This window comes from Aulostomus chinensis, chromosome 23 (assembly GCF_037954235.1).
Source record: "Aulostomus chinensis isolate RoL2024-O1b breed Wild chromosome 23, RoL_Achi_v1.0, whole genome shotgun sequence".
Lineage (NCBI taxonomy): Eukaryota > Metazoa > Chordata > Actinopteri > Syngnathiformes > Aulostomidae > Aulostomus > Aulostomus chinensis.
The window spans coordinates 6200918-6222806 of NC_141342.1; the positions used below are offsets into that span (position 1 = coordinate 6200918).

The following is a 21889-nucleotide window of genomic DNA, read 5'->3' on the forward strand; positions in this document are numbered from 1 at the left end:
TCTCGTCTCGTGTCTGTTCTCTCACCAACAGGATGTAGTGTGGACTGCTGCGTGTGTGTGGGTGTGCCGTGGGGCGAGCCATCATTTGGCCACTGCGGGGGCCGCAGGGATGTTGACTCTGCTTCATTATTGATATCTGGAGCTGCTGGACAAATATTTTTGTCTCAGACTTGGTAAGAGAATGTCTGAATCTCTTGAGGTACCTTTCAGTTGTTAACGGAGAGTCGGCCAACTGTCTGACTTCGAGGTTTAAAAACAAAGCTGCGGTTGCATCATCAACCTCAACGTTCTATCCAGCCTTCGTCTTCATGATCTGAAGTCCCGCTCTCAGAGGAAAACTCTCCTTCAGATACTCTTACACTACCAGACAGGGTTATTTTTCAGAAAGAGTGGTGACTGACTAACTTCTGGCTGCTCTGTTTTATCTTGCTCCCTTGAAAGCCTCTTGGCAACCTTCAAAAATTAAGCATCAACTTAAGTTGTCATCTGGGAGAAACAACATGGCCGATGATAGAAAGAGAAATGTTCAGAAGTCCTCTCCCCTTACGTTTGATGGAAATAACCCTTTATAATATCCCATTACTGTCACTGCTTGTCACATTATTGGCCTCCGACAAGAAGCTGCTCCCACATGTTCTCCCGCTCCTCCAGAGGTTAAGTGGGGTCAAAAGCAAAGAAACATGGCCGCTCAGGGTATTAGCACAGTGATGCTAGCACGGTGATGCTACTGAGGAAAGGTGTGCTTTGTTCCATCGTAGATTAGTGTATTAAAACAGTTGCTAACAAAGACTACGCTGTCAATAATCAATAGAATTGATTTTGATGCATTTTCTTGTTCTGCTCTGTCAGATACAAGCATGTCCTCTTAAGTGGAGACAAGTTTATCGTGTGTATTAACGTTTTATCTTTCTGCTTCTACTTCACCCTCATTCAGCTCTGACCACTGGACCCACTTATGTGCAAGCTACTTAAATGAAAAAAAAAAACTCGTGAAAAATATGAGTGCAACTGAGGACAAGTGGTACATGTAGTGCATGAGGGACCCAGTCTGGGGGTTTCAACATACGGTCCTGTACCCCCGCCCCCGACATGCAGTATATCACTGGTTTATGGGAATGTCAGTTATCATATATTAAAGGGACCTGATGGTGACCGCAAGGGTGAAAGGTCACCAAGGTTTCACGAGTTGTGCAATTTTTGCCGAATTCCTTCAACAAAGTCGTTGACGGACCAGCAGACGCTTTCCTCGCGCACCGATGGAGCGCCACAGTGCTGCTGAGTCACAAACCTCTCAGACGCTGTACAGGGAGCCGTGTCTCTTTACCTCTCTGGTCCTGACTGGTCGTACTGGGAGGACTGGTCCATCGTGGTCATGAGCACCAGCAGGTCAAAGCTTCCATCATCACTTAAAGATGTTTCACTGAGGGTCACCTGACTTTCCTTTGGTGACACCATGAGGTTCACATGTTCATTTGAGTGGAACGTCACAGCAACTTTTGCTCATGTGCCAGGAAACTTCTCCAGAAGCATCTGTGGGGGGGTGGGGGTTCTGCCACCTCGCTGCACCGACGCGCAGGAACCTGGCAGATGAGCTGCTCGCAGCCGCAGACTTCAGCCTTTGTCAGAGGCACAGCTAGAATGACTTTTTAGCCTGCTAACATACAGGAATTCTAAATTAGCTTGAGTGGACCATTTGAGGTGGAGGTGGTGGAACTCAGAATGTTCCCCTTGGATCTGAAAAAAAGCAAAATACCAGCTGGTTAAGTATGCAGTCTGCATTTCAGTGGCCTCTGCGCTCCTTCTCTAATATTTTATTGGATAAACCACTGACCTCGCCCACTCATTTTTCTCAAGCTCTGGACTTCTTGGCACGTCTGCTGTGTCTCTCCCAGCAGGGGCTGCAAAAGCAGCATTAGTGTACGTGGGAGGGGATTTTTTATTTAACTCAGAATCAGATAGCACACATCTGACCGTGACTTAATTTTATTTGTAATGGCTTGAAACTGAGGGCTGTAGAAATGTCATGTGCTCATATCAGGGCTATCTACATTCTGCCTGTCTGCCCGCAGAGCATGGAGGCATGGAGGTGGGCTATGGAGGCCTGGCTGAGACCACTGCTGCGCGACAGGCCTATTGCAGTTGTACGGAGCAGAGATTCCACCTCCCTGACTGTGCAGCTGTGGTGATAATTCTCACAAAGCTGTCTGCTGTTAACGGACTTGTTCCCCGAGTCCCAACGGGCCGGCGCTGGACTCTGAGGGACGATCAGGGCGCTTCTCCTCTTTCTCTCACTCTTCTTCTATCGCTCAGGCTCCTGCGCATCAGCCAAACCTGGGCAGCACATGTGTGATAAGATCATGGGAGTTAGGAATCAGGCTGCTGACGCAACCAGACCCATTTAGACCAACACAATTAGGTCAATTCACCAAAGCCGCTTTCCATTCATGCATAATTGGACTACTTTCTTCATAAATGGTCAAGTGAAGGAGAGACAGCTAAGGATTTGCATTTTGGGGTGTTGGGAGGGTTGAGATTTGACTGCAGATTTACCAGACGCCGCATATCAATGCACAGAGCAGCAAGCAATCAGCATGAACACAGAAGAAGCACAAAACAATTCACTTAAAACGCAAAACAGAGCGGCTCGATGAACACGAAAACCACCATGGTTGATTACATCGTTGCAATGATTGAGTTGACCACTATTCAGATCACCAAGACTGCACAAGCAGGAACGAACCCAAGTAAAGACAGAGCATAAATTCATGTAAGAGGCTTGAGGCTGAGCACAGGAGCACAAGCACATACACAACTGATCGGTACGATCGACCCACACATGACGACAACCCGCCAGAGGTTCATCCAGCAGCAGCAGCCTCTCCACAGTATTGGGTGCTTGGAGTTCATCCATCCATCCGTCCGTCCATCCATCCATTCGTCTGTCTCTCCATCCGTCCGTCCATCCATCCATCTGTCCGTGCATCCATCCGTCCGTCCATCCATCCATCTGTCCGTGCATCCATCTGTCCGTCCATCCATCCGTCCAACCATCCATCTGTCCGTCCATCCATCCGTCCGTCCATCCATCTGTCCAACCATCCATCTGTCCGTCCGTCCATCCATCCGTCCGTCTGTCTATCCGTCCGTCCATCCATCCATCCCTCCATCCCTCCATGTTCTCCCTCTTCTCCTGTTCAGGGTGGTGGGGGTGGAGCCATCCCAGCAGCCTTCCCCCTGGACAGGTCACCAGTCCATGGCAAGGCCAACGCATAGAGACAGACAACCATTGGCTCTCACAGCCACGCCTACGGTCAATTTAGAGTCTGGATTAACCTGGTCCCTCTTGATGTCTTTGGACTGTGGAGGAAGCTGGAGTACCAGAGAGAACCCAGCAGGAACAGGGAGAACATGGAGACCCTTGGAGCTCAAACATGAAAATATACTGAACTTCTTGAGTTTTGAACCTTCATCCAAGATATGTTTACAGTTTAATTACCTTATGATGATATAGTACTGATTCTATACTTCGATTATGCGTCCCACTTAATCCATAAAGTAAATCTAATATAGAATTGTGACTGACTCTTACTCTTGTATGTAGTATTTTTAGTACATTCTTTATGGTATAATTCGGTCCTTCATATCGCTCTGTTTTTTTATTTATTCTATTCATAACTCACTTCCATTCCCAGCTTTAATGTGTGAAGGTCTCCCATCACCACTCTGTCATCACTCACTTTCCACTTCCCCCTCAACACAGTAATTTTCCAGCAATTCTCTCCTGTGAGGTCCAGCTGGGTTCAGTTCTGGGTCCCATTCTCTTCTCCATCCTGTTATCACAAGAAAATGAGCGTATTTATCTTGAGATCCAAAGTTTTGGTGAACAGCAGCTTTCTGCAGGGATGCTAGCAGCCGTCTCCCCTCAGCTCCCAGGTGCTGCGTGTGAGAACAAGCAGCTCAGGTAGAAGAGGCACACCTCTCCTCTAAGATCGGCCAGCACAGCAGTACGAGGGTGAGCGGAACCTCCCCTCAATACTTTTAACACGCAGCGTTGCAATTGGGAATTTGTCCCTTCATGTTTGTCTTCTCACAACCAACATCTGAATGAGGCCAGATTTTTTTTACATATTGAATCAGGTTTTAAATAAAAGTCTGTTAGATTTAGGGAGATGAAGATGTGAAGGAGGGGCTGCGGAATCTCCCGAGCCGCTCCTGAAGTGAGAATGCACAGCTGCGGTACCCCAGTGAGAACTTTTCCTGTGTTCCTGTGCTTGAAACAACAGAATTGGTGCCAAATGAGCCTGACACCTTTCCTGAATGTCTGTCCACTGAAGACTCATCTTAACAGGAATGAAAAGTCATTCACTGACGAGAAAAGTTTGGGTTTCTATTGCATCACATGATCTCCACCATCTGTTGACAGCTCTGGTTCGTGCTGTTCAGGACTGTAAGCGAACTCAAGCGGAGCCAAACTTGTAATTATGAAGGAAATCATCAATCGGCAGTGACGTGTGCCTTTGCCTGGGCGGCGGGTTCACCTGTAACCTCTCTTACAAAGGTGAGTCAGTCAGAAGGAGGATTGCTGAATGTGCTTCGCTGTAAATCTTGAGTTAGAGCATGAAACTGTGCAGGTGGCTCTGCTCTGGCTCGCGCTTCCACTGAAGCCCTCAGTTTTAGCCACATTAGCAGAGCATTAATGCAAAAACAGACCACAACTGCAACGCCAATCCTGCACCTCATTTCTCACCTTCTGCTAAAATACGTCACAAGAGGGTGTCAAATATTGTCCAGAGCGAAAGCTTTTGTTCAGGAAACCAAATGTCTCTCCTTAGATGCATCACGCATTGAGCTGTGACGCTTGAGATCTTGAAGCCATTTGGCCCGAGGAGAGACCGTTGCCCGGATCACAGTTAAAGCACAATGGGCCCATGTGGTTTCAGAGCCCTTTTTTTTTCTTTAATTCTCTCTTCGTGGCTGAATCACAACCAGCTGCTACAGTCAGCATCCTGCCAGGTTCGTCAGCCCCTGATGTGTTAGCAGCTGGCTGCTACGGTGCTACTGCTGCTCAGGGGTCAGGCTGGTGGAGATCCACCAACGATAGGAACCTTCAACTAAATGTGTCACACTGAAACTCCAGCCAGGGTTAGAATTCCTGCCACTAAAGGCATCAAATACTGAACCACCAAGAGTTGAAGAGCTGCCAACAATCATTACCATCAATTTGATTTGAGCTAAAAACAAACTAACAATAACACTTCCTGTTCTGAGTTCCTCCACACAGCCGCTGCTGTCGTACCACCGACTAGACAGTGTAATACAGCACAGGCAGATACGGCTGGGCGTGTACGTAGCAACACAGACGTTCGGTTGAAGAATGTAGTCCCCAAAGAGACCAGGAGCACAGACAGGCAAATATGTTAAAAGTGTAGCGGGCGGGCAGTGTTGGGCACATTACTTTGAAAAAGTAATTATTATAGTTACTAGTTACTTCTCCCAAAAAGTAACTGAGTTAGAAACTGAGTTACTCCACTATGAAAGTAACTAGTTACCAAGGACAGTAACAATTGCGTTATTTTTTTTTCTGACAAGTTTAAAAATGTGAAAGAATTTGTTTCTATTTTTTTAGAAAATACCTTTCTGGTGCCTATGAGGGCTCTGAAGGAGGGTGAACCACCTGCTGACAACGGCAGCTTGTTGTCATCAACATAACGGCCTATCAGTTCGTTAAGTTCTGTCTGTGTCACAAGTTTTTGTGGAGCAGGACAGAAAAATCCAGCTTTGGCTGCTTGGATGCCGTGGCTCCTGTCCTTCTCTGTTAGCGGAGGTCACGTTAGCAGCACCTGCTTGCTTTCACCATTAGCGGTGTCAACGGTGTTTCTGGTCTCTAGGGTAGTAGAAGAGTAGGGCTGTCGAGAGGCGCTTCATCAAATTGGAGTTGCTCACATTGGACGTTGACAGCCTCTTTGTTTTCGCTCTGGGACGACATGACGTTCACTCAACATGTACATCGTTACCTTGAACCTCCATGAAGGTAAAGTCCTGCCTATCTTGAAAACATCGTCTTTAGCGACTGCGGACTCGCCGTCTCTGGCAGTTTGTGTGTGTGCTACTACGTGCTGGGTTCGTGCGTCAACACCCGCCCACCCGATGTCTCTGGTTGGCTCAATGTGAAATCTTACTCTGTCAAGACTTATCTCGCCCCTCCCCTCCCCCCCCCATCAAAGGAGAAAAAAAAATGCATTTGCGGCTCCTGTGTCTGTGAGCCGAGTCGGATGGTAGCTTCAATGAGTCGCTTCAGTAACGCCTAGTAACGACGTGTTGGTAACGGTAACGGCGTTGTAACGATAGAGAAAGTAATTAGTTAGATTACCCGTTACTGACAAAAGTAACGCCGTTTATTTTAACGCCGTTATTCCCATCATTGCGGGCGGGTAAAGGGGCACAGATGCCTCAGATGGTGGACTTGGCAGTGGCTCGGAGACCAGCTGACACCTGACAGGTGAGACACTGGCTGGGCATCAGTGTCTCACACCACCCAAAGTTAGAATGAGGGACCGGGTCACTTCATGTGTGTCCTGTTATTCACAATTCCTACTGCACTTGAAGCATCAAGCCTCACGTGGTAGGAAGTTCAAGGAGGTGTGAGGTCAGAGCCAAAGTCAAACATGTTTGTCTGTTTGCAGCAGAACAGAGACGAAATTCGCACAGGACGAAGTGGCGCTGCGGCTCACTTGGCACGCTACGAACATCAGGTGTTTAGTACATGTACTATAACTGCAACTGGTTGTTGCTATAACTTAGCTCAGCAAAGGACACCTGTGTGTGTGTGTGTGTGTGTGTGTGTGTGTGTGTGTGTGTGTGTGTGTGTGTGTGTGTGTGTGTGTGTAAAACAGCTGCTTGAGGGATAACGGCAGTGTGTGATGACAGGGTGCTGGGCTCTAATTAGAGACATCTACAGCGCTGATGTCAGTGACACTGCAGCTGCAAGGGTCTCTCTCTCTCTCACACACACACACACACACACACACACACACACACACACACACACACACACACACACACACTGTTAAGACCAACCAGCCTATGTTACACACCTGGTGGGGCTGTGGGTGTCGGTCATGAGCTGAGGGAGATTACGTGCTGACTCAGGCCAACATCAGTCTTCAGGTGAGGAATTGGGGGGGGGGGCTTACCTGCAGGCCAGCAATACACCTGCACACTGTATTTAGACAAGAGCGTACCTGCTTCTGCTGCGTCACATGGTGACCTTCTACCAGCACACCTGTTCAGTGATTGGCTGTGTGTCTCTGCTCTGTAGATGCTGTGATGTGAGGAAGTTCCACGCGCTGGAACCAGGCCACAAATAGCGGTGCTACAGTGACCCAGGAGGTGATAGAAGCCTGTGTCCCTGCGTACGGCACCCCGCTGCTTCGAGCAGTTCTCTTTTCAGTAACAGCCAGATGTGAGCTGGTATTAGCAAGTTGTTGTCCAGAAGAAACGTACCTTCAGTATATGGGTTTGCACATTCATGGCAGATGACCAGTGCCTGAAAAAACAGGTTTTGCCTGTTGTGTTTCACTTTAGAAATGGTTCCATTAGTACCTAATAATCCCTAAAACTGGTCTTGTTCTGGGCAGACAAAATAAACAATGAAAAGAGGTTTGGATGAAGCCAGGCTACCGGCTGACGCTCAGTATTTATGCCAAAATAAGATAATGGCGTCTGTACTGAGAGAGGAGGGAGGTCACGACAGAGAGGTGCAGGAATGAGTCTTAAAACCTGCAGGTGAGAAGTGGAACATCTGGTTCTGTTGTCTCCAGGCTGGTGGTGTGTGGTTCCCAGCAGCTGAAGCTATTAGCAGGTTCAGTTCTACATCAGATCCACCAGTCAACACCAGACTGATGGATGTCTGAGCTTCAGTTCTACATCAGATCCACCAGTAAACACCAGACCGGTGGATGGTGGAGGTTCAGGTCTACATCAGATCCACCAGTAAACACCAGACTGGTGGATGGTGGAGGTTCAGTTCTACATCAGATCCACCAGTAAACACCAGACCGGTGGATGGTGGAGGTTCAGTTCTACATCAGATCCACCAGTAAACACCAGACCGGTGGATGGTGGAGGTTCAGTTCTACATCAGATCCACCAGTAAACACCAGACTGGTGGATGGTGGAGGTTCAGTTCTACATCAGATCCACCAGTAAACACCAGACTGGTGGATGGTGGAGGTTCAGTCCTACATCAGATCCACCAGTAAACACCAGACTGGTTCAGGTCTACATCAGATCCACCAGTAAACACCAGACCGGTGGATGGTGGAGGTTCAGTGCTACATCAGATCCACCAGTAAACACCAGACTGGTTCGGTTCTACATCAGATCCACCAGTAAACACCAGACTGGTTCAGTTCTACATCAGATCCACCAGTAAACACCAGGCTGGTTCAGGTCTACATCAGATCCACCAGTAAACACCAGACTGGTTCAGGTCTACATCAGATCCACCAGTAAACACCAGACTGGTTCAGGTCTACATCAGATCCACCAGTAAACACCAGACTGGTTCAGGTCTACATCAGATCCACCAGTAAACACCAGACTGGTTCAGTTCTACATCAGATCCACCAGTAAACACCAGACTGGTGGAGTCTTAAAAACCTGGGTTGCTAACAAGAGTCTAGAGGAGCCTACAGAGGTCATGGAGGTCATTAAAGGTCATTGGGGGAAACAGAAGAAGCCTGAAGCTCAGTGGCGGTGACCTTGAAGTCATGTGACCCTGGTGTAGCTCCTTCACAGCAATAATAAGCATGCTAACTTCCAAGTAGGCCTACAAAAATATGTCATCCCTGCAGCACTCTCAGGGGCCAAACACAATTCTGGGGGTGAAGCAGCTCCCCCAGAAACAAAAAGAAAATACTGATACAGATTGATGCAAACCACGTAAGATTTGAGGGTTTACTGTAACAAAAAAGGCTAAATTAAGACGTCGCGATACATTACTGAAGGCATCACAGCTTTATTTCTTGTTGTAATTGATGGGATGTGGCACAGACCTACGGCAAAGACTTCCCACCATGGATGTCTCTGCCTCTGAGGTTGTGTTTCTGTCTTATCCCACATTGTACCCATCTTCCTATTCCCACCACCAGAAACCCAGACTCTTGGAACAGCGCACGGCACCACTGCCAAGCCTCTGAAGACTGACTTCCTCCAAAAACACAGTAATCTTGTTTGTACTGCCAATTTTGGGGTTAACAACACGACTCGAGTGTTTAACCAAAGGCACTTTATCATTCCTTGGCTGACCTCAGCGTCCCCACAGGACCTGATGATGACATCATTAACCAGCGCCAAGCGTTGCTGGTTGATAATCCCTGAGATCATGTACTGTAACTGACGAGGGCAGATACTGACGGTGGGTGGAAGTGTGAGAGCGTAGGAAAGAAACAGCCAGAACAAGACAGAGACCGAGGAAGGCACTGCCAAGAGAGGTTTGAAGGGCAAAATCTGCACACGCATGATGAGTTCATGCTGGGGAGAGTTGATGCACCAGTCAGCCCTCCGCTGGGCTCCCAGCTGCTGAGGTGAGCGTCGCGTTTGACGTCAGACGCTGCCATTCCTCAAAAAAAGGAGAAAAACACTGATAAAATACTGGCAATGAGCCTCGAATAAACAACCTGAATTAGTGTTTTATGCTTATACTGGCAGTACTAAGAGTTTAGTACTGCAGTAGAACTGTGTGTAGTCCAGGAGCTGAGACACACTTGAGTGTACCGTCGATGTCGGGGCCGCTGCAGTGACGATCTCTGCTGTTTGGTTGCTGGTCTGTTTGCCTTCCCTCCTGATGCGCTGGCGTCCTCCAGGCATTTGAAAATGGCTCCATACAAGCACAGTCAACAAACCCACAGACGCGCGGTGGGCACCAGCAGTGCGCTGAGTCTGCGTGAGACACCTGCAGGACCCCTCATGGACCGGACCGACCCCAGAATGAATCCTGCAGCATCAGTTGAGACTTCAGGACTAAAGGAATGCAGTTTTCATGGCAGTTGCGCAAAAGTAGCATTTTAGTAGCCAATAAGTGGTCAGGTTAGCAAGGACCTGCTAACATCGAGCTAGCATCTGTAGGCGGACTCACGAGCCCCAGACCGCCTGAGATGATGCGCAACTACAGGTTTAAACCTGATTAAAAACATTCAGGGACGATGACGCTCATGTTGTGTTAATGAGGTGTGTGTGTGTGTGTGTGTGTGTGTGTGTGTGTGTGTGTGTGTGTGTGTGTGTGTGTGAGTGTGTGTGTAAACACCTGGCTTCACACAAACTGTCAAAAAAGCTTGTCAGTTCTGCACCGACTGAGCTCCATGATAGTCTGATAAAACATCATCAAAGTGATTACTGCGATAATTTCGTCCCATCCAGCTGGGAATGTGGAGGAAGAGAATCAGAGACTGGGAATGCTGGACTGGTGGTTTCCCATTCCAGATACAGCTGAGGGTGTCTCGGGGAGCCTGTGTGTGCCGTCCACCTGATTTTGCTCTCCCTCCAGTCATGGACATGGACGTTGCTGAGAGGTGCAATGACCTCTTACATGATACTTTACTGCCACCATCAGGTCAAATTGTGAACTACAGCAGTAAACAATAAAACGTCACACGCTGATAACTGAGGTATTTCTTTTAAAGGGACAGAAAGCCAGCCTGTCACCAATTAATCTGTGAAACATTCTACTCACATGAACTTGTGGGTTGTCAGAGTTCTTCTCTTTCTTCAGAACTTTTTAGCCCTCGAGAGTCTCTCACACAGAAGAATATATGTGATGGCTCTCCTCTCTAACAGCTGGACGTTTCCCAGCTCTACCTGTGGAGGATTGAGGGGAAGGTCCTCCTCTCAGAATCAAGCTGGACACTCAGTGTCCTGGAGCACGGGGTCTTTCTGGGTGAGTCTCCATGTTCTCCCTGTTCCTGCTGGGTTCTCTCTGGTACTCCAGCTTCCTCCACAGTCCAAAGACATCAAGAGGGACCAGGTTAATCCAGACTCTAAATTGACCGTAGGTGTGACTGGGAGAGCCAATGGTTGTCTGTCTCTATGTGTTGGCCCTGCCATGGACTGGTGAAAGACAAATTTTATCTGCTTGGAGAAGTTTGATTTTCAAAAAGCCCCTGACACAAAGTGGTAAAAATTAATGTCTACATTTTTTTTTTTTAATTTTCGAAAGTAATTACCTGACACAATGGGGTTTTTGTTTTTTGTTTTTTTTTTGCATTTGGTAACTTCTTTTTCTTGCTGATGGAGTTTGTTAAAAAAGAAGGATGTGGAGAAAGTTGCAACAAATTCATAGGAATTTCAAAGAAAATGTCTGTAAAATAAACTGGATCAAAGATCAGAAAAGAAGAAAATCATTGGAAATCTTCTTCTCATATTAAAACGACAGATTCAGTTCCGTTTGGACGTGTGTGAATACCAACGTCCCCGGACCCCCGAGGGGCCCCAGACCCCAGCTTGGTCTCGTACTGACCTAATCTGTGATTCAGACGCTTGAGGAATTAACGCTGATTCTGTCTTAGAAATGATGTCATCAACGCTTCATCTCTTCAGGCGGCCAACGTTTGGGTTCCTCACTTCCAGAAACGTAAAAAGGAACCGTTCTGGGAGAATGCAGGGGAACTTAGGATCGCAAACAGAGAGTTGCTGAAGTGACAGCAGGGCTGCTCTCAGGCTCTTCATGAATATGATTCATAGCTGTGAGTCACCAGGGGGAAGAGTTGAGAGACGGAGTTCATTCAGAGTCATTTCAGCTCAGTATTTATTGTTCAGCGCGATGAGAGCAAGAAGAAAACTTTCCTCTCCCGCTCGCTGGAACAAAGCAACAACAAGGTTGACACTGCTGCCAGATGAAACTGCAGGGGGAAGCTGCAGAAGACCAAAGAAATTTCACACATTCTGCCAAACCTCCAGAGAATTTCACACCAGCGATGCCAGAAATGATAAAAGGGGGGGGGGGGTACTTAAGAAGTATTCCTTCTTCAACAAACTTTTTATGGATTAACACAACCAGAATCTGCGCTTCAGTTTGGACGTTTAATCCAAGGACAGCTTTTGACAAATTCTGGTATTTTCACCTTCAGACAGAAATCAAAGCCGTTTATCTCCAACTGATTTGTTCCATTTTGTTTCATTTTTAATTTGTAGGGATGACAGTGATAAGCAAGCTGGTAGAGAATCTCTCCGATGACATCATCAACCATCTCTAAAAAAAACACCTCAACCTTTCAGGAGGCCCCTATTGTCGCCAGAACCAGAGAGAGGCCCTGCTGCAGGGAGCAGACCCACGCTAGTTAGCTTAGCACAATGAATGGCAGTGAATGGTAAGTGCTAGCAATCCTCCATAACTATGTCTAAGCTTGGGTGAAACCATTTGAAGTTTTGAGACGTTGTCATTTTGTAGAACTACAGTTTCATCAGGACAGTGGTTCTAGTGATGCAGGCTCATAACTCTGACTGTGAGCTCCTAGTTTGAAATAAAGTGAATTTGATAATATGACAGAGGTATGCGAACACTTCCCACCCACGACCATTCATGGTGCTAAGCTAACTAGCGCTCAGCTGCCACACGGGGGTGGGGTGGGGTGTGGTCTCGGTCCTCTTCTCTTTGGTCCTACAAGCAGTTTTAATGGTAGTTAAACTTTCTTGTAACCCTTGAATCAAAGTGTTTCTGCTGCTAAAACTGACCACTGGGACTTGGTGGATTAACCTGGCAGTAATGCTGTTCACCCCTGGCTCCAGGACTGACTACCGGACCAGTAGACCAGTACTCTGAGGGACCAACATGAGCAGAGCTCCTGACCATAAATCCAGAAGTACGACCATAAACACGAGTGAAGGAGATGTTAAGATAACAAGATGGACGTCCACACTGTGGGGCCCCGGGGCTCCTCTGTTTGTCTTGGACCAGTTACAGCAGCACACACATGGCTGATCTACACTTAGTGGTGTGTGTGTGTGTGTGTGTGTGTGTGTGTGTGTGTGTGTGTGTGTGTGTGTGTGTGTGTGTGTGTGTGTGTGTGTGTGTGTGTGTCCATCCACACTCAGTGGGCCAGCCTTGCTGTGTACTTTTTGGTAATGCAATATCTGTATACTTGGGACAAATCACTTCCAAAACATATTTGATATTTCCAGTAACATTTAGTAAATCTAACTTCTGTCTAATAACTCTCACTTCTGTCTTCCTCCTGTGAGTGTAAACACGTTGTGTTTGTATGAATGGATGTTGTGGTAGCATTTAATAGAGCCAAAGAGGAATTCAGTTTTGAAAACGTACAAATTAGTAAATAAACTCCGTTACCCAGAACTCCTCGCTCATGCTGTAATTCCTGTTACAGTTCTGATTGGTCAGCAGTGTCATGTGATACACGATGACTCACATTTTCCTCAAAGTCGTCAAGAAAACGATCCTGTAGAGCCACAGTCAAGACATCTTTCTTTATGAGGGACGAGGCTCGGATTACAGGTGTGATTGGACCTTTCCTCTAGTAGGTAGTAGTGGGCTCACGTTGCGGCGGACTGACATGCAGTGGTCGCAGTCAGGAAGCAGTAGTGGAACTGCGGCCTGCACCTTGTTTACGTCCACACCAGTCAAGGTGTGATTGAGGGGCCAAACCAGCTGGTGTCACTCTCACTCCCACTGCAGTACCAGGCTTCACCGGCACCGTTGCCTGGGTCACACACTCCCACACACACTCAGAACCTTCACACAACCAGAGAATAAGTCAGCTTCTTCAATCAGTCCAACTAAAAAAAAAAGACTTTTAAAATACAAACATTCCTTTGACAAAGAGACAAAGTGGACGCTGTCTTGAGCCTTGGAATTCAAATCTGTTGTTCCAAAGTTTGGCTGCTGACAGAAATGTTTTTCACGTGACCAAAGATGAGCTGTGAGTGTCTGACAGCCAGCAGCTCACTAAGGGGTCCCAGCGCCCCCTGGTGCTTGAGAGGGGACACGCATCAGTGAATAAACGTGTTCTGTCCTCACACGTGTGCTGGATCATGAGGTCGCAGCTGTAAGTGACAGACGTGCTGGCTGATGTGCATGTGCAGTGTCTCCTCTCCGCTTCATCCTGCGTGTTGGCGCCCGAGGCCTCATTCCTGTCCCTCAGCTGTGATGTCATCAGGGACAAGAGTCCGTCAGAACCAATGAGTTTCCGCCAGCGCGGCGGAGCATCACGCAGGGTTTCATGTACGTTTGAACACTTTCTGGCGAAGTCAAAGTCAATAAGCTCGCTGGAGATTTGACAGAGAGAAACTTGATGAAGGCCTAGGAGCTCATAAACATTCCCCCGATGTAATGACCCATTAAAGGAGCAGTAGCTGCTCCACAGCCAGGCCTCACACTTCTCTCCCCCGTGTGTGTGTGACTATAAAAATCGGGCTTGGCAGTTGTAAAATATATTTTAGTCATTAATTAAATGTAATTGCACTCAAACCAAATTGTTATCAGCTTCTCCTCAAACGCATGTTGGTTGAAACTCAAGATTGTTTTCTGTGTTTGGCCTCAGTTGTCTCACTCACACTTTATATAAACACTAAATAAATCCCTCCAATAAAAGTGTTCACACACACACACACACACACACACACACACACACACACACACATTCTTCAAGCAGCCTTAGCAACCTCGATACCATCAGAAAAGGCCGTGAAGAGTTCTGAAGGCTCCTGCTGGAGTTCTGGGGCACCGGTGGGCCAGGTCATTCCTGAACCCTGCTGCTGGGGTGGAGGGAGGATGAAAGCGTGTCGAGGACTGCGGCGTGTAAATGTCTGGCGGGTCAAACGGAGTCCCATTAGGAGCTCGGCGCTACACAGAGAAAGGAGAGGAGGGTGATGATGAAGAATGGATGTACACAGTGGATGATTTCCATATGCCGACTCCTCTCAGACAGGAGCAACAGCCCGGATCAGGTTACCATCCCTAATCCGGATCCCAGGCCACTGAGAGAGCAGGAGGCCACGGATCAGCACCTAGGGGTTCTGTCTGCTCAACCATGACGCTTTTTTGCCCGTGCATCGGTATCCACTGTTAGCTAAATGCTAGCTCATGTTACATCATGTTGGTTTAGTGGATTCGGTGCCGTTTGGAGAAGTTTAGCATCTGCTAATTGGTCCGGTTTGATTTCACACATCCGGGTTCCAGGGTCAAGGCCTCAGGTGCCAAAGCGTCCTTAAAGGTTTGTTCTTCTGTCTGCACCTTGACGCAGGTTCCAGCTTCCAATATGGCTGAAAACCAGCCACGTTATGACTGCATCCACATTCTGGAACCTTGAATATCCCAACATGTACTGTGAGTTTGTACTGCATCAGTAATACTGCAGTTATTATTCCCCTCCAGCTCAAGTCTCAGGTGATGCAGCGCAGCGGCTGCAGACCTGGAGAGAGCAAACGGAACCAGATCAGGTTTTCTTCACATCGTTCATGATCAACATTTTTCTAACCAGTTTACACAAATAGAACACGAAGGAGATGCGTGGTTCTGATAGCAGCCCTCAGACCTAATGGGCTGGTAGCAAGATGCACGGGCCAGGTGAAACAACATAAACCTGCACACACACACACACACACACACACACACACACACAGACTGTGCAGGTGGCCAACCAGGATAAGAATCAGTCTAATTAGGAGCAGGTGAACGTTCTTCGACAAATATTGGACCATAATGAACAAAGAGCGAGAAGGGAAACAAGCATGACGGGAATATCTCACCGCTACAATTCGCCAGATGAAGTAGCGTCTGGCAGCCTTAATACCAGAGGGGTGAGGTGGCCGTGCTGAGCAGGCGGCCCTGCGGCGCTGGGGGGAGAGCCCATCGGGTCCATGACTGAAGCACAGGGTCTTTCTGGGTGAGTCTCCATGTTCTCCCTGTTCCTGCCTGGGTTCTCTCTGGTACTCCAGCTTCCTCCCACAGCAGGATCCAGGATTTTGTTTTGGTGGATCCCATTTTCTCTCCTTTTTCATGGATTTCAGGAGAATTAAATACATCCATTCATTGTCTTCCGCTTATTCCTTACTAGTAAGGGTCGTGGGGGGGTGGAGCCTGGACAGGTCACCAGTCCATGGCAGGACCAACACATAGAGACAGACAACCATTGGCTCTCCCAGCCACGCCTACGGTCAATTTAGAGTCTGGATTAACCTGGTCCCTCTTGATGTCTTTGGACTGTGGAGGAAGCTGGAGTACCAGAGAGAACCCAGCAGGAACAGGGAGAACATGGAGACTCACCCAGAAAGACCCCGTGCTCCAGCCGGGGCTCCACCCACAACCTTCTTGCTGGGGGGCCACAGTGAGGACCACTGCTCCACTGCGCCGCCCAGAATTAAATACAAAGCAGATTTTTTTTTATTATTGATTGATTGATTTTGTGGGGCTTGAGGAGAGACCTGTCACTGCCATGAAAGGAGCTTTGCTTTTGTTTTGAAAGGAAAACATAAATGACAGCAATAACCCCCCCCCCGAATATATCTGAGCAAAAATAATTAGCAGTATCAATGGTGGCATCGACCACAACGCTGACCTCCGCAAATGAGCGCTTCCACCTGAAGAGCAGCGATAACAACAGAGGGAAACACGCGCCCTGGTGGCGACGCCCAGACGGTTGTCATGTGTTTCCACTTCAGTGGTTACACTGCTCTTCATCATGCAGTCAGAGGTGCAGCAGCCGCGACAAACGCTTCCATGTGTCGCTAATTACTGCAGTGCAGGTATTTAAGATGAGGTGACGCCATTAACTCACAGATGCTCTGGTCACATGTGGTGGTGGGCGGGGGGGTCACTAACCCAAACTACATTTAAACAGGTAGCCTATAACATTGACCAACCGGTGAACCCTGCTGCCACCAGACAGAAGAGCAGAGGTCAAATACTCAGCACAAGTTTTCATGCAGTTGAGGGGGTTTCACCAAAACGCATTCATCGCTCAGCCCCAGGAGCGTGAAGCCGAGGCTTCTTCTTGTCATGTCAGATGTGTTGAACACTGAAACAGAAACTGAGCTTCACTGTAAGTCATGCCTGCCCACCGGGCCGAGCCAACAGCCTCCCCTGGTGCCCAGCAGCTGACACTGCAGCAGAGGGCACAGAGAGGCTCCAGCAGAACTCAGCACTGCTAACGTGCAGAGCTTCAGCTCAATCCATGCGTCCAGGCAGGGTATAGTCACTGTCACTGTTGCCTAGCAACCAGTGGAGATTCCAGGACGGCCCCACGCCCAGGCAACAAATAATCTGTGGAAAAAAACTGTAAAATGTTGGTTTTACACTGTTAGTCAGTTCATGCAGCTAGAAAATGAAGTGGGAAAATGTCAGCAGCCAACATCATGGCCGTCCGACTCTGCTAACATGCTATGAGAAGCTAAGTACACGGAGGGTACGTACGTCAGCAGCTGCATCATGATGAGTGGAACAGCAGCAAAAACATCACGTGTGTGAAGAGACCGGGATCGGCTCTCGTCTTCCTCCTCAACTCTGTTTGTAACTTCCTCACTTCCAGTTTGTGTCAACACAACACTGGAGTTTTAACAAATTTAGCGTTTGTCATGTAGCTTCCAGCAGGTAGAAGCTCTTAGCATCTCTGGATTTAAATATTTATATAAACTTGAGTCTTAGTTTATTCAGCTCATTAGGTTCCCTCCTGCATCACATCTTTGAGACTACAGAATGCAGGAAGAGCCAGCCATGTGTATTTAGCTGGAAGCTAATAACGGCTAGCAACAGTTAAACTGAACTCTGCAGGTGCTCTGAGATAATCCAGGTCTCCTTCATCCAGCCAGATGATCAGTGACCCACTGACACTTGGACTGGAGATCAGAACTAACATTTCTGGTTCTGGTTCACAGCAGCACAGCCAGCTGGCACTGTCGCTCCAACCAGCTGAGCTGTTCCAGAAGCTTCTTACTGAGTATCGCCTCTAGCTAGCATCGCCTAGCAACAGCCTTCAACTGCTCGCAACATCGAGACAAGTTGAAAAATAGCTGTCTGTGAAAAAATGGAAATGAATGAATATGGAAACGAATCCACACGTGTATGAACGTGTGGAACCTCGGCAGGTGCAGCAGGCTGCTGGTCCTCAGCAGGCGGGTTTCCCTTTAAGTGCATCTGTGGTCAGCACATGGTCAGTGTCAACATCAGGGACTGGGACGGGGACGGGGACGGGGACACCCCCCCCCCCCCCAGCTGGCCCATGCGTGCTCTTGGGCCACTCAGCCACACACCTGAGACATGTGGTGTGGAGCATCATGGGCAGCTGTGAGGCCCCTGAGGAGCTGCAGGGCCACAGGCCGACGCCCACGTCTGCCGCTTCTGCTGACATCCGGTTCTCATAAGCCGACGCCTCCAGCGCCGCCACCTCTGGACTCTCACAATGAAAAAGTTGAAGAACGAATGTGCCAGCAAACGCAATCGGCCGAGCTGCTGGTGTCACCATGTCCCCAGAGTTTATGGCTACAATCCATCCTGCTGTTTATCGGACTGACGGGGAAGGGGGGGGGGGGGCATCACCAGGTCCTAAACATGAGTAATGGCCCCTCAATGAGGGGATCATCGTTCCTGTGTAACCTGATCAACAACAGGGGGAGAGAGCTGGCATTGATCAGGACGATGATGATGCTGATCAATCTGATCCCTTTTGTTACCTCTGATTGATTAGAGATCATCTCAGATCCATTAACAGGGACTAAAGACGTCACAGGCTGGGGGGCAGCAGAGAGAGGGACAGGGGGGAGAGGCGAGGGAGACAGGAGAAGAGACAGAAAGGGAGACAGAGGGGGAGGGGGAGAGAGGGGCAGAGTCAAAAGAGAGAGAGAGAGAAGGTAAAAGAGAAGGAGAGACAGGAGTGAGAGGGGGAGAGAGCAAGAGGGAGGAGGGAGGGACGAGGGTCGGTGACGCGGGCGTGTTGCGTGAATGTGCGCACTAGCAGCAGCCGCGGATGCGCCCCGCGTGCGTCACGGCCCGCTCTTCGTTTGCTCTCCCCCAACTGGCCTCACACTGATAACAGGCAACCGGTGCGAGGTCACGTGACGGAGGAACTTTATCTGGTGGCTCCTGAGACACAAACCGCCGGGATGGAGCGGCTCGTCCACGCTCTTCTGACCTCTAAACTCCCACTGATTTAGCGGCAGCAATAAACTGCGGCCCGCTGACGGGCTCGACCCCGCACAAACCCGGGACATTAGCTGTGTATTTGCTCAGCTCTTTGTCGCCGAGTCTCGGGTCATTCTCACCTCTCCTCTGTGTGCGTCATCAATCACGGCCGTCATCACAGCGTCGCTGCTCATCCCTGCGCCCGCAGGTGTCCCGCTCACTCCCGCCCGGCTGAGATGGCGGCAGCATCTCTGCGCGTCTGGCTCGTCCTCGCCCTCCAGCTGCCGCGCGTCACGCCGCTGGCCCTCCCGGAGACGCGGCAGCGGCGCGGTGCGGACACCGAGACGCACGCGCCGCTCCACCAGAGGGACTCCACCCGGGGGGGTCCGGCCCCGCACAGGAAGGCACCACAGTTCATGTTGGATCTGTTCAACGCGGTGACGGCGAACGGAGGGCCGAGGAGGCAGGAGGAGGTGCTGGAGGGGAGCGTGGTGCGGAGCTTCCAGGACAAAGGTCAGTACCCCCCACCCCACCCCCCCGGACTGGGACTGGGTCCCTCTCACCTTTGATTTCACTCGTTTTGTGATTTGATTGTGAACTTTTTCATGACTGTTCTCCTTTTTATTTGAAATATTTTTTTTAAATGTGTGTGACGTCATCTTCGCGGGGAGCTCTGTCGGTCCAAGACGTTTGAGATGACTCAAGTTAGCTCAGGCCTCCTCTGAGCTCCTCAAACCTCCTCCAGAGACAAAGACAGACTCCTGATGTTTGTTCTCCTGAGGGGGAGGAGCTGCTGTCGGCCAGCCTCCTCTCTAACAGCGGCTCCGTGTGTCCCCGACAGGTCGCGTGGGCGAGAGATTCCACTTCTTCAACCTGTCGTCCCTCGGCAGCGAGGAGAGCCTGAGGAGAGCAGAGTTCCGCTGGTTCCGGAGGAAACACAAGTTCTCCCTCAGGAAGTCTTTCAGGCCCCATTTTTATAAGGTAATTTCTCGAGCTGTGAGAGGCCACGCAGGGATCCGGTGGATCCCAGAGCTTTGACTGAGATCTGCAGGTGTGCTTGTCTGCAGGTGGATGTGTACGAGGTGCTGGACAGCCAGGTGAAGCCCTGGAGGGGGAACCTGGTGACCTCCAGGCTGGTTCCTCTGCACACGCAGGGGTGGGAGATCTTCAATGTCACGCAGACGGTGGGTTCATCGATCACCTGGTGAGCGTTGGTGTTCTGATCAGGTTTAATCAGTTCTGAAACCTTCAGGTGTCCAAGTGGATCAGAAACAGCCAGGAGAACAACGGCATCCTGGTGGTGACCTCACTTCCCTCCGGTACCTGGATGGAGCCGCCAGTTCCCTTGGCCAGGAAGAGCGGACAGCTGACAGACGCCAACGCCTACCTGGTCATATTTTCCGATGACAGGGGGGCCGGAGCATCCAACCGGTCCCAGCTGGGTAGGACAAGAATTTACATGTAATAAATAATGATATCAGGCAGGGAATCAAACTCACGGACTCCTTTGGGTCCATCTGGGTCAGACATTCATGCGTGAGCAGTTGAGCAGACGCCGTCAAACCGATGATGTCACAGTCAGTCGGCCTCCATCAAGTCACGTCTGCGCTTCAACTTTGGGTTCTGATCGAGTTCATCGGTCACAGCTGTTGTGTCGAACGTGAGTCAGCGCCGGTGCCGGCACATCTCTGCTCTGGGACCCAAGGTCCTGTCTCAGACGGCGGACATGCGTGCATCTTAAGATCACGCACAATGACGGCTGTTTGTCTTTTAGTGCATGATTATAAAGATGTTCACCAGCCTCGGCGTCCATGTTGGGCTCCTAGTCATCCTAACCCAGACTCCTCCTCCTCCCGCAGGACAAATCCAAATTGGAGCCACATCACATGACCTCCAGCACCAGCGCAGCAGGAAGAGACGCGGAGCTCCGCCCTTCCTACCTCATGGCCACGCCCAGTCCTGCCAGCGAGTTCCTCTCTTTGTCGACTTCGAGGAGATCGGCTGGTCAGGCTGGATCATTTCTCCTCGAGGATACAACGCGTACCACTGCCGAGGCTCCTGTCCCTTCCCGCTGGGCGGAAACCTGCGAGCCACCAATCACGCCACCGTGCGCTCCATCATGCACGCGCTGAAGCTGTCCTCAGACGACGTGAGTGCACCATGTTGCGTGCCCGACAGACTCCAGTCCATCAGTTTGTTATATTTCGACGATGAAGAGAACGTGGTTCTGAAGCAGTATGACGACATGGTGGCGCTGAGCTGCGGCTGCCACTGACGGCTCCGTGTTCACCACCCGGACTATGAGAGAGAGAGATTGTCTTATTTTGAGAAATAAAGCACCTGTGCCTCAACCGCTGTCTGTAGCCGTTTGTCTGGTTCAGATGGAAGAGTCTAGAACACCATGCACACCAGGAGCTGGCGCCCGGGTTGATGTTCCGTCACAGTGATGTCAGAGGTGACCTAAGCAAGGAGGCGCCTGAATGAGCCAGAATCAAGTGTTTTACACCATTTGATTCAGGGGAACATCTGAGGCCATTTGATGTCACTGGAACCACGCCGTCGATGTTCCCCGATGGCTGGCGAGGTCTCAGGACCCTGGGTCAGGTGTTAGTTGGAACCGCTGAGACAGAGCTCCTCATCACAGGCAGCACCTCTGATGTCACTGGCGCCTCCGCCTCTGAGCCCTGTGACGACAACCTGAGTCCATGACTGAAGAGGTTGCCTCCTCTCCCTCCTCCTCCTCCCCCTCCTCTAATTCTTCCT

General features: G+C 49.6%; 1 protein-coding gene across 1 annotated transcript; it reads left to right on the forward strand.

The window, feature by feature from the left end:
• Positions 1 to 10776: 10776 nt before the first annotated feature.
• Positions 10777 to 21450, forward strand: LOC147239280 (bone morphogenetic protein 2). Its single transcript, XM_086195650.1, has 6 exons — positions 10777 to 10936; positions 19335 to 19639; positions 19968 to 20107; positions 20194 to 20310; positions 20379 to 20568; positions 20986 to 21450. The coding sequence occupies exons 2-6, from the start codon at positions 19363 to 19365 to the stop codon at positions 21399 to 21401; spliced, it is 1140 nt and encodes a 379-aa protein (XP_086051776.1). The 5' UTR covers positions 10777 to 10936; positions 19335 to 19362; the 3' UTR covers positions 21402 to 21450.
• Positions 21451 to 21889: the final 439 nt, after the last annotated feature.

Bases quoted from the DNA above. Each gene is read 5' to 3' on its own strand.
- LOC147239280 (XM_086195650.1), top strand. From the start codon at position 19,363: ATGGCGGCAGCATCTCTGCGCGTCTGGCTCGTCCTCGCCCTCCAGCTG. The intron at 20,108-20,193 runs GTAATTTCTCGA...GCTTGTCTGCAG, and splicing joins TCAGGCCCCATTTTTATAAG to GTGGATGTGTACGAGGTGCT. The intron at 20,569-20,985 runs GTAGGACAAGAA...CTCCTCCCGCAG, and splicing joins ATCCAACCGGTCCCAGCTGG to GACAAATCCAAATTGGAGCC.